This window comes from Canis aureus, chromosome 33 (genome assembly GCF_053574225.1).
Source record: "Canis aureus isolate CA01 chromosome 33, VMU_Caureus_v.1.0, whole genome shotgun sequence".
Classification (NCBI taxonomy): domain Eukaryota; kingdom Metazoa; phylum Chordata; class Mammalia; order Carnivora; family Canidae; genus Canis; species Canis aureus.
Genome location: NC_135643.1, coordinates 9,824,439 through 9,837,344, shown reverse-complemented (window position 1 = coordinate 9,837,344; position 12,906 = coordinate 9,824,439). Strand labels below are relative to the sequence as shown.

The window sequence follows — 12,906 nt, the reverse complement described above, 5'->3', positions numbered from 1 at the left end:
GGGGAGGAGGGAGGGGGGTGGGGGTGAATGGGTGATGGGCACTGAGGGGGGCACTTGACGGGATGAGCACTGGGTGTTATTCTGTATGTTGGCAAATTGAACACCAATAAAAAATAAATTTATTATAAAAAAATTAAAAAATTAAAAAAATTTAAAAAATTAAAAAAAAGAAAGAAAATCATAGGGAAGAAAAAATACATTTATGGTACCATATTGCAAAAAATCTATGTGTAAGTGAATCCATGTAGTTCAAATCCATGTTGTTTATGGGTCAACTATATACTAGACTGCACTCAATGTATACTTTAAATAGGTGATTATATAGTATATGAATCATATCTCAATAAAGCTGTTTTTTTGGTAGTTAAGATTTGGTAGGAGGTAATTTAGGTAATTTAGAGAGGAACACAATGAAAAAGAGAATATGAAATAAGGCATTCACTTTGCTCATGGAATGTTTGGCCTAATGCAGCACATAATCGTTTAGAGGAACAAAGTAGGCAAGGAGTGCTCATTTCATTTATTGACCTGCATTTTTCTTTTTGATGAGTAGGGGATCAAAAATGGGACCTGAGCTGTGTGTGTAATATCTAAGTGTGCATAATGTCAATAAATACAATAGTGGAAAACAATCCAAGAATGAGACAAAAGGAAATTTACAAGTTAAAAACTAAGAACAATGACAAAAAAAACAAATGAAGGCTTTTTTTTTTAGAAATAGATGCATCCACTTACAGCTTCTTCTTCTTTGCTGAGCAGTTTGGCACAGGACAAAAAATCTTCATACTTTGCATAAGGAATGACCGGTTCTGGGAGTTCTCGGAGATAGAGTTTAAGAAGTGACGCCACTGTGTGTACATCTGTGTTGCTGTGGAGATAGAAGTGTGAAGATATTCTTCAGAGTAAATTTTATATTATCCTGTTTAGCTTTTCATCGAAAACACATTTAAGAGTCAGAATTCTATACGAACTGATTTACTGATTTTAAATCAGTAAATTCAGCTTTTAAGAGGCACATACTTTCATTCTGCCTTTGAAATGTTACTACAGGTAGAGAAGAAAGGGATCTGGAAGGACTCTGGGAAGTTTCAGTGTGGTTTGAAATATTCAGAAGTTCAAGCACTTTTCTTTTGTCTGTACTTGATGTTAGGCAAAAGTGGTAACTTTGGAGAACAATGCCAAGATACCAGACTTTAAATGAAATATAATACAATTTACAAAAAAATACGGAATCCACCTATGCGTGCATGCATGTATTCAATACGACAATTAATCAGTTCTGAATCCTAGCTTCATTTCTTATCCTTTAGAAGACATTGGTGATTGGTTACAGATATCAGAAACTTTGTACATGTTATAACTTTTTAAGCAGAACTGATTTTGAAGATGATTCTCAGCATGATTTCTCATCTAATATTCTAACATAGTTGGGAATCCTTAGAGTCTTCTAGAAAGAGAATGTACTACAAAAATAAACTATGAAAATACACCTGTCTTTTGTATAATGTGCAAAATTTATTTTTATTCCCTATTGACTACCAGAGTGACAGGATAATTTCTTCAAATATTAATTTACATTTTGTGCTCTCTATCTCTATGTTAATTCATGAAGATGGCTCACAGTAAAGACTACAAGAAGTGAATTTTGTTTGTTTGCTTATTTATTTAGTTATTATTTTGGGTGAGGAGGATAGAAGTGTGGCAAGGAGGAATTGGTGTGCAGGGAGTGAAAGGCCAATTGACCCTGAGAAGTGGAAGAGTGGTGGTGGACAAGGTCAGGGATACTGCAGGTATTGAGAATGAAAATCCCACTGTGCTGCATATCTCCAGGGAGGTAGACCTTGAGAGAGACAATATAGCTGAATTTTCTGCCTCAGTGAATAGTCTCTTGCCCCAAGGGTGATATGGAAGCAGTGTTGACATCACAAATCTACACAGGCTGGGACAATGGGCATCTTAGTTCTCAATTTTGGACTTAGGTTGATTTCATCAGCTATTTCCCACACGCCTACATCATATTGAACTATAGAAAACACAGTGGCTAGGACCCCAAATGGTTAAAAAAGATTATTGCAGCTTGCTTGCAATTTATAATCTAGTGGGACAAGGAATATTAAGTAGATAATAACACACATATTGCAAAGTATGGTGAGTGGTAATAAGAAAAAGTGTTGGATGATACCTAATAACAAGAGAGAACAATTAGGGGTTGGAGGGCTTCTCTTAGGAAATGATGCACAGGCCAAGGTCTGAAGAGGTGTAATAATTAACCGAGTGAGAGCAGAAGCACAAAAGAAGGCATTCCTGATTAAAGCAAGGCAGGTAAACAGAGCCCAAAGTGGGAGGGAACATCCTGTCCTAAAGGAGGCAACAAAAAGCTAACGGAGAGCCAACTTCAGAGTGGGACTGGATGAGGTTTGCCTGTGGGCAGCATTCTCAAGAGCCTGGGACTCCACCCTCCTCTAAATTAGGGCAAAGGCTGAGCTTTTTCATTTCCATGTCAGTCAGTCAGAGCAGATGTTTTGTCAACCATTCTACAGATGTTAAAATGAGGGAGGTGATCTAATAGGGCCTGTCTTCAATTAATTTTGTTCTTTCATAATTATATTTATTCTTTTTTTCTTACAATTCTGAATTGATAGGCAGTATAGAAGTCAACTCAGAGGCTAGTAAGGAAAATAAAAATCACATCTCTGGGACACCTCGAAAACTGTGCCTGAACTCATTAATTCCTCAAATTGCTTTCTTTCTTTCTTTTTTAAGGATTTTATTTATTTATTCATGAGAGACACAGAGAGAGAGACAGAGAAACAGGCAGAGAGAGAAGCAGGCTGCATGCAGGGAGCCCGATGTGGGACTTGATCTTGGGACTCCAGGATCACATCCTGGGCGGAAGGCAGGGGCTCAACCGTTGAGCCACCCAGACGTCCCCTCAAATTACTTTCTACAAAAAATTTTTAAACTGATAGGTCTATCATAGTGTCAATATGTAAGACTAGTTTTTGTTTTGTTTTGTGTTTTGGAAAAAAAACACTGTATTTTATGCATATCAAAGCCCTTCTGTTTCCCTGGCTAAGTAGTGAAGCACCTGACCTTTGAAGGTACAATCATCAGCACTGACAAAACCACAACCCATAACTACGTTGGTTGTATTGTCTTCAAAGACAACGACCATTGTGTTAGAATTATAGTTAGGTATGGAGAATAATATAAAAAATAAAATATAAAATAAGTATAACTTCAAAACATGGAGTGTTGTCTACAATTTGTATGACCATATAGACAGAATATATAAACATATTTGTGAAAGAAGTGTAATAAATAAATGGGGCAATAATGAGAAATGAGAAATAAGAAATTCAATGAAAAATCTGTTCTAGTGTTTCAATGACTGAAGTTCATCACATTGACTCCCCCTCACCACACTGTTTTTAAGGTAACTTGCTTGCTACACATATTATTTTGTGTTAGTCTTAACGAAGACTAAGGGGTAGTGCTTAGGACGTGTGAACACTAGATGGCACCATTGCAAAGTTAGAGTAGTCAGAGGGTTCCAACGCTGTGAAGGGTGAAAAGGCTGCAGACTCATTTTTCATCCACCAGCAATTTTCTTAGCACCAGAGCTGCAGCAATGTTCCAAGAATAGAAATATTTGAGCTATGAATCAAGGTAAGAGACGTGGATGGTATGATGATTTTATTCCTTTCCTAAAGTGATACTTTACATTAGCTTTCTAGCATTATAGTACACACCCATACATGGTTAGTTATATAGAAACGATGAAAAAAACGACCAAATACTTTTCTGTGTTTTTTTTTTTTTTTCCAAATAACAAAGGCTACTAAATATTTACTTGGAGGCTAAAACTTTTAAAAATACACTACTCTCTTTCTGGGGCTTTATTAAACTTAGGTTATTTGGTAGAAATAGAAACACCTACATTTTCCTGGCATTCTCATTTTTGGCTCTGTCCTTTTCCACTGAATGGAAGAAAACAATTACTTCTGGGAAGACCCCAGCATGTGTGCCAGTTCTTATTCACCTTAAGGCGCTCACAGTCCATCTGCCCTTCTTGCCAGAATGCCACCCTCTACAACGGGAAGTCTGGTGCTTGTCTGAAAAATCTCTTCGTATCCACTGTACAAAATGGGAGCCATCTGCATCACACTGTCCAGCCTATTTCTCACTGAAAACCCATGACTTTGACTAATTAATATTTGCTTACTATGGACAGCCAGATAAATACTAATATTGTATGGTAATTGCCCAATGCGCCTAGGGGAATGTGCCATCTTTGTCTCAGAGAAATATATTGTCAGTCTTTACCAAAGTGAAATGATAGGGTGCCTGGGTGGCTCAGTTAGTTGAGTGTCTGACTCTTGATCTCAGCTCTGGTCTTGATCTCAGGGTCATGAGTTCAAGCTCTGCATTGGGCTCCACATCAGGTATAGAGCCTACTTAAAAAAAAAAAAAAGGTGAAATGACTGCATTGTGGCAAGTCAGTATACAATGGAGAATGAATGAATGAATGAATGAATGAATGAATGAAATAGCAGCAGCAGCACACCTGTATGTATCTCACTCTCTTGTCAGGCCCTCACAACAGTCCAGTGAGCAGGTCCTGTTACTAACCCTATTTTGGGTACTTGAACAAGAAACCAACCACCCTGGTATGAAATTCTTTCTGGTTAATCGCTAAGATATGAGTGGCTTTAAAGTCATGCTTTTTGGGTAGAAATTCAAGACTACTTGCAAATGTATAATCAATACACAAACCTCAGGTCTCTTTCACTCATCTGGTGGTAGAACCTGTTTTCAGAAATTAAGGTAAATAATCGTGCACATTCTAACCAGTGATGGCAAAGAGGGAAAGACAGGCCCCGGGATCCTGAGTAAAGGAGCCAGCAGAGCAGGAGATGCTTTGTATCATGTGTCCGTTAACTGATCAGCAGATAGGTTTTGCTTTTTTCTTATATTGCAATTGGACTTTACTTCTGAGTCCTGCTTCCTCATGTATAGTCTTTTTACCAACCTGACAGGGAGGATTTCATGAGCCTTTCGATGATCGACCTAATTTTATAATCTCACGTGTGTGTCTTTGGTCATTCTGGAATCTTTCTATCAAAAACCGTTCTGGAATACTTATGATGGGCTTGGCTTCATGCCACATGCTGGGTGAAACAGAAATGGACAACATAGGTCTTTTTGTCCCCCTTGGGTTTATCTCTAATCACCATCAATACTCTGCCATACCATACCAATACCTCATTTATTCTACTTCTTAACACTTCCTGTAAATTCTGCTATTAAGTCCTTGTCAGATGTGAGATCTTAAGAATGTGCTTTACAGTTCCTGGAAATTGCCTGTCCTACTTATAAACTATGTATAATATAGGCCTCTCACTGATCTGAACAGGGAAAAGAAGTCTGACAACAATCCTTCCTTGTTCATCTGCTATCTCCACCCCCTCCTTCCCTGATAAACAGACTCTCATACATGGATCAGTGCAAATGCCTCAGTAATTACAAGTGTAATAATAACACAAAGGCAAAAACCTTGAAACTTTTAAACCTCAGAATTAGAAATTGGATTTTTTTTTTACTCTGGATGCTATGCACAGAACACAATATAATCTGTTGATTTCACTGAAGAGAATGAATTTCCAATGCACCCACACTGGAAATTATTAAGGATATTGTGAACTTATTTGCAACACACACGCACACACACACACAAGCACAAACAGAGTAAGATGACCTAAGCTTCATCTGAAATTAAGAAAAAAGTCATATCCATCAAACTCTAGGGAGAACATAGATGAGACTTAGGATATTCAGCCACACTACCATGATGCAGACTACTGTCAAACTTTCTTAAATAACATGTTGTTCTTTACACCCAATTCAAAGGCACAGAAAAGCAGATCTGAAGGTAGTACATAGTTCCAAACTAAACTACATGTTTGCAAGAAAAGTCTGGTTCTGTTCAAACTTATTTTTCTTATGTATCTGTCAAAACTGGTACACTTTGAACTGCAACTTGAATCTGGTTCTGTGTTGTTATGTGTCACCACTGGATTATACACAACAAGAAGACAGTTTTACCTGTCTGGACTACACTGAATTAGTTCTTGTGCCAAACGAAGCTCTTAGTTTAAAGGTAATGAAGGCAGACAACTGCATGATGATCTCTACTATAGCCTGAGTTGTGTCCCCTCTCTCATTCACATGTTGAAGCTCTAACCTCTGATGTGATGGTATTGGGAGATGGAACCTTTGGGAGAGATAATTGGGGTTAGAAGAGCTCATGAGGATAGGACCCTGGTTTGATGAGACTGGTGCCCTTATAAGACACTAGAGGGCTTTCTCCCCAGCCCCTTGCTCCCTTGTATATGCAAGGAGAAAAGGCTGTGTGAGTACAGGGTGAGAAGCCAAAAAGAGAGCCCTTATCAGAACCTGACCAAGCTGGCACCCTGATCTCAGACATCCAGGCTCCAGAGCTGTGAGAAAATAAGTTTCTGTTGGTTAAACCACCCAGTCTGTGGTATTTTGTCATGGCAGCCTGAGGTGACTAATATAAACTCCCAAATCTGTATCTCATGAGCTTACCTATAAAACCATGAATTAGTACTGTTAAAGTACTAGGTAATGAAATGTTAGCAGAAACTTAGAAATGTGCTTTCAGATAATGTGGATTTATGGAAATATTGTCAGATCAATGTGATAGAGAAAAAAGTGATCTTGGTTGCACACTAGAGTCTCATGAAAAGTTTTTCAAAATGCCAATGATTGGGTCCTATATATTCTGATATCATTGGTAGGGGCAGTGAGATTTTTAAAAAGCTCCTCAGATGATTCTTATGATTGAGAAACCTAAGTACAAAACATGTAAGCTCAACTATCACTTTTCTATGATAACTACAAAGTATACCTCTTTACACCAGACCTTTCTTTTTTAAAGTTTATCTATCTATCTATCTATCTATCTATCTATCTATCTATCTATCTATTTATTTATTTATGAGAGACACAGAAGGACAGAGGCAGACACACACACACACACAGAGGCAGAGACATAGGCAGAGAGAGAAGCAGGCTCCATGCAGGGAGCCTGATGTGGGACTCAATCCCAGGATTCCAGGATCATGCCCTGGGCCAAACGAAGGCAGGCGCTCAACCACTGAGCCACCCAGGCATCCCTACACCAGACCTTTCCATTGAATTTGTAGATGTTCTGTACATATTTTGAACTCCATGTAAACAAAGTTGGATAACAACAACAAAAAACCTTGCAATAAAATTATTCCTCCTTTGCCATTTTCTCAACCATGATGGCATCACCATTCACACAAATAAACAAGAAACTCAAGAAGTCAGCTTAAGTTTTGCTTTTCCTGAGACCCTAAATCTTAACAGTGGTTAGCTCAGACTGAGCTGCACATTGGAATCCCCTGGAAAGTTTTTAAAAATACTCATGACTGGATCCCATAAATTGTCATGTAAAACCTGCTCAAATGAAGTTCAAATCACTCACCTCCATTAATGTAATATAATGCTCACTGGTTTTTATGTTGCAAGTCTGTCTTCCTATACTCAGTTCCCTGAACATACACATATAAATGGTAATTGTTAGGAACAAATAAACATAAATGACAAGTAAATACCTTGTTGTATAGCTTTCGAATATTAGATTTGAGTGAAAGGGCAAATGTATAAGCATATGTAGATAAATATACATCACAAAGAAACAATATGCTTACTTTATAAAGTAGTCATTAGAGTTGTCATCCTTTAGTTAGTTTGAGCTAGAGAACATTGATTCACTTTATAAATAGCTAATATGTCGAAGTAAGTTAAAGTAAATCCCTACATTAAAGAAAGAAGATAAAATCTGACTTCCTCTGCTATAGTAACAAGATGAGTTTATTGGAGGGGAAAGGCTAGTGGGATTGAGGCATTTATAAGGCTTGATGTAGAATAGTCACAAAAGTTTCCTTAAAGCAGTATTAGATCAATATAACTATTTTAACAGGTTACCTTGTACATTTATATGCATACACTTCCAAAAACAATAACAAAAAACTATAACCTTAAATTTCAGGTAGCAGGTAAATTCTGGAGGTCCAATGCACAGCATATTGAATATAGTCAACAATGCTATTTTATAAACTTCCAAGCTGCTAAGAGCCTTGATGTTAAAGGTTCCACCACAAAAAAAGAAATTATAAAAAAAATTATAATTATGTGACTTGATAGGGGTGTTACCTAACACTATGGTGGTGATCATATTGCAATACATAAATGTATCAGACCAACACATCACATACCTTAAACTTATACGATGGTATATGTCAATTATGTCTCAATAAAAATAAATAATTTTTTTTTAATTTTTATTTATTATTTATGATAGTCACACACAGAGAGAGAGAGAGAGAGAGAGGCAGAGACACAGGCAGAGGGAGAAGCAGGCTCCATGCAGGGAGCCCGACGTGGGATTCGATCCCGGGTCTCCAGGATCGCGCCCTGGGCCAAAGGCAGGCGCCAAACCGCTGCGCCACCCAGGGATCCCAAAAATAAATAATTTTAAAAGAACCTAAGTGTCATTGTTTACTAAATTAATCAACATGGCTATTAAAATGAATTAATATGTCCCTCCAACTCTGGTGATTTGGGACCTAAGTACCAACATTATATACAAATTTACCTTCGAAGCAATATTCAAATGCAGGTGATACAGTCTTGTACTATAGGTGACACATTAATATTGTCCAAACTCTTAACAGCCAAGTTATAAAAAATTTTTCCTATAGAAATTAAAGCTGAAGTCAATGAAGCCACAAAGATTTTTCTTATTAAACTGAGATCCTACTCATATCAATTATGCATATAATTGCTTAGAAAAAGGATTGACCTAAGAAATTATTTGAAAGTCACCAATGATAAAGAGATTAGGGGTTAGGGATAGTGTTTTTACAAACCACAGAGGTTCTATTTTTAGTGTGTGGGTATCTCTACATCCTATACATACACACATAACACACAGATACTGCATACATATAAATATATATTTCGTTCTTTGGAAATCTAGTAACGTATGAAGAAAACTAAGACTTTTCTTGATTGACTGTACATGTTGGACTTTGTTCTAACTAATTAGTGCCAGCAGATCTTCACTGCATTTATGTATAATTGTTTCAGTAAAAAGCTCAAGACTTTAAAGTTCTACAGAGTATCTATAGTTGCCCTTAGATGAAGGAGACAGTTTGCTTGCTCAGCATTTGTAGTAAATATGAGCATTCTTAATCTAGGTTGGTAGTTATGCTGAAGTAATATCTATACATTAGCACTTTCTCTGGCTATTCTATGGAGCATAATTTCCTAAACTCACAAAGTATAAAATAAATGCCAAAATGTAAGAATGATTAAAAAGATTAGATTATTGTTGACTTAGATTACCTATTTTTTAGGTGAGTATAAAGAGACTACTCACAGTAACAGATGTAAAGAAAATTCACTTAGAGAAAATATAAAATTATACTAAACAAATAGCACTTACTATTTAATGAATTATGACTATATGAGGGAGGTGGGATAAGACATCTCTTGCTCACCTCACATTTCCTCTAGGAATGGCTCATAAATAAAAATAACTGGAAGAAATACTTTATATTATCTATTTGGATTTTATAAGTGGTGAGCTTCCAGTTGTTGCTTAAATGGGATATGTTATTTTTCCCAACATTTGACGCCTGACATACAGACCCTGAGGCATTCTTTCAGAGAGAGTTTACATGACTCTACCAGTTTCCATGTCTTTACATTAGTAAATGTATATATCTGAGACCTTATCACATAGCTTTTTCTTGTTTCAATTGTATCAAGAGCTTGAAGTGTTATGGGTTGTAATTTCAGTTTCATATAATCCTCAAGATTTTAGCAAATAGCTAATGAACCTGGCTTAGCTACAGTAGAGAAGTTACAGCTGCATTTAGTTACTTCACAATTTTATACTGTTTTGCTTACATGTTTTTCCCTTTACTAAACTCTGCAGAAGGAATTTCAGGAGAAACAAAAAAAAATGTGATCATCAAAATACATTCAACAATTTATTTTCTTCCTAGAGAGATTTCAGAATATGCAACCAGGGATTTCTCAGAAAAGTATTGTTGAGGTTCTGATTCGAGGGGGTATATTTATGCTAAAAATGTATTTTTAAATTTTCTTATTAGCATATAACACCTACATACATACTTCAATCTTTCTATTTTAAAATAAAAAATAAAACAGAGCCAAATATCACAATAATTTTCTAGCTAACAAAGACTAAATAGCAACTATATATATATATATATGTATATTTATTTATTTATTGGAGACACAGTAACAACACTGACTTTATTGCATATTGCCCATTTCCTTCCATAACTGCCAAACGTTTGAAGAATTTTGATTATCTGATTCTGGGATAAACAATAAATCATGAAAAATTCTTTTCCAGAAAACTTATTTTTTTCTAGTAAAGTCAGTAAGGTAGAAAACAAAACCTTTGTGTCTTATAAAGGAGCAGATTAAATATAAGCCTGGTTTTACATAGTTGAATCTCTAACTAATAGTGCTAGAAGGAACTTGAAAGGATTTGCTGATATATCCAGATGAGTCTAACTCCCAAACCATCCAAGTCCATGCAAAACTCATTCCTTCTCTGAACACTTCAACAGTCTTTTGTTATAACACAAAAGCATTCTTAACATATAGGCTAAATGACATCATCCCAGATTATTTTTATGGATACATATATTGAGGGAGAGGACAAAAAGTTTTTAAAAATCCAGCTGCATATTTGTTGTGAGTCTCATATTAAAATCTGTCACACTTTTTGTTGGAAAGGATACTTTGCTCCCACAAACACAGAAATTTATCATATTAGCTCTGTTTTCTACTTGGACCATTTTAGGAGAAGTCAGTGTAAGTGGGAAGTATGGTGCATCCATATTCATGAGAGCATTTCTAGAGTACAAAACAAATAAAGGTACTGGACTTAATTTAGAGCTGTGACCCTTATGAAATTTTAAACCCATTCATGAGATTATGACTCTACATTGACACAGGTGGACATTTTGCTTCAGTGGACAAAAATGATATTCTGACAGAATTTTAGAAGTTGTTTTGAAACATGACAATTTTCAGGCTTCCTAAATTGTAAGCTATGAAAAGAAGCACAGGGTTTGTCTACTTACTGAGATATTAGAAATACTGGCATCCATTCATTCAATAAATATATTCAAATTGTACTTCTTATATCCATTTATTCAACTAAGGTTTGTTGAGCACCTACAGTGTGTCAGACATTTTTCTAGGTGTTAGGGATAAATAAGGTGATCGAGGTTCATAATTCTCCACTTTCTGTAAGCTCATATTCTATATGAGTGCTATTTTATGAATACAAAGTTTTAAATGAATATCCACAGTGACATCCTCCTGGGTATGAAGATTCATGCTCTCATAGTATCACAGTTATTTATCTCAATCCTAAATAGATACTCCCAGAACATTATTATTGATTCTTCAGCAATTTTCAACCATTTCCTTATAATAAATTATCAGGATAATCAAAGAAATCAAACGTTTTAAAACCATAGGACTTCTAAAGGGCACATATAAATGATTCATAAGCACATAAAAAGATAGTCATTAGGGAAATGCAAATTAAGACAATGCTACCATTTCACACTCACTAGAATGGCTAGAATAAAATATTGGCACACTCATACATTGCCGGTAGAAATGTGAAATGATGCAGCCGCTTTGGAAAACAGTTTGGTAATTCCCCAAGTGTTAAACATAGCTATGACAAATCTCCTTCTGGGTATATCCCCGAGAGAAGTGAATGTGTATGTCCACACAAAAACTTGTACATGCATGTTCACACATTATTTATAAAAGCCAAAACATGGAAACAACAGAAATATCTGCCAACAGATAGATGGATAAATAAAATGCAGTGCATCCACAATATGAAATTCTATTCCTGAATGAAAAGCAACAAACTACTGATATATGTTACAATATGGACAAACCTCAAGAGCATTATGCTAAGTGAAAGAAACTGGATACAAAAGATCATATATTGAATAATTCCATGTCCAGAAAATGGAAAATCTATAGAGACAGAAAGTGAAATAGTGGTTGTCTAGGGATGAGGGCTGCTGGAAATACCAAAGGCATAAGCGATGTTATTCAGGTGATGACAATGTTCTAAATCAATATGTAGTAATGGCTGCATAACTTGGCAAATTTGTCAAAAATTACTGAATTCTACCCTTGCAGTGTGTCTGTCACATGATATGTAAAATATGACTCAATAAGTTTATTTCAGAAAAACACATCCCTTTAAGGGATGCACTTTCACCAAGCTCAGGCAAGAATATTTACAATCTGGGCAGCCCCGGTGGCCCAGCAGTTTAGTGCCACCTTCAGCCAAGGGCATGATCCTAGAGACCCGGGATCGAGTCCCACATCAGACTCCCTGCATGGAGCCTGCTTCTCCCTCTGCCTGTGTCTCTGCCTCTCTCTCTTTCTTTCATGAATAAATAAATAAATAAATAAATAAAATCTTTTAAAAAAGAATATTTACAATCTGATTTCTAAGACACATGGGAGCATCCATTTTCAGAATGTAAAACCTTGCAGGAATCTTATTTCTTTAAGTCGGAATTGCCATGGAGATTTCAAGACAGAAATGAAGATACCCTAGATTTAAAACACTGAAGACAAGAGTGTAGCGATAGAGGGAACATTCCTCAGCATCTTAAAAGCCATCTAGGAAAAGCCCACAGCAAATATCATTCTCAATGGGGAAACACTGGGAGCCTTTCCCCTAAGATCAGGAACAAGACAGGGATG

General features: G+C 36.2%; 1 protein-coding gene across 9 annotated transcripts in view; it reads right to left on the bottom strand.

The window, feature by feature from the left end:
• Positions 1–12,906, bottom strand: part of ARHGAP24 (Rho GTPase activating protein 24) — a 738,009-nt gene that overhangs the window by 27,446 nt on the left and 697,657 nt on the right. For all 9 annotated transcript variants that reach the window (XM_077882769.1, XM_077882768.1, XM_077882772.1 and 6 more), the window contains one exon: positions 736–868. In XM_077882769.1, coding sequence (XP_077738895.1) covers positions 736–868 — 133 coding nt within the window. The remainder of the gene's footprint in view (positions 1–735; positions 869–12,906) is intronic.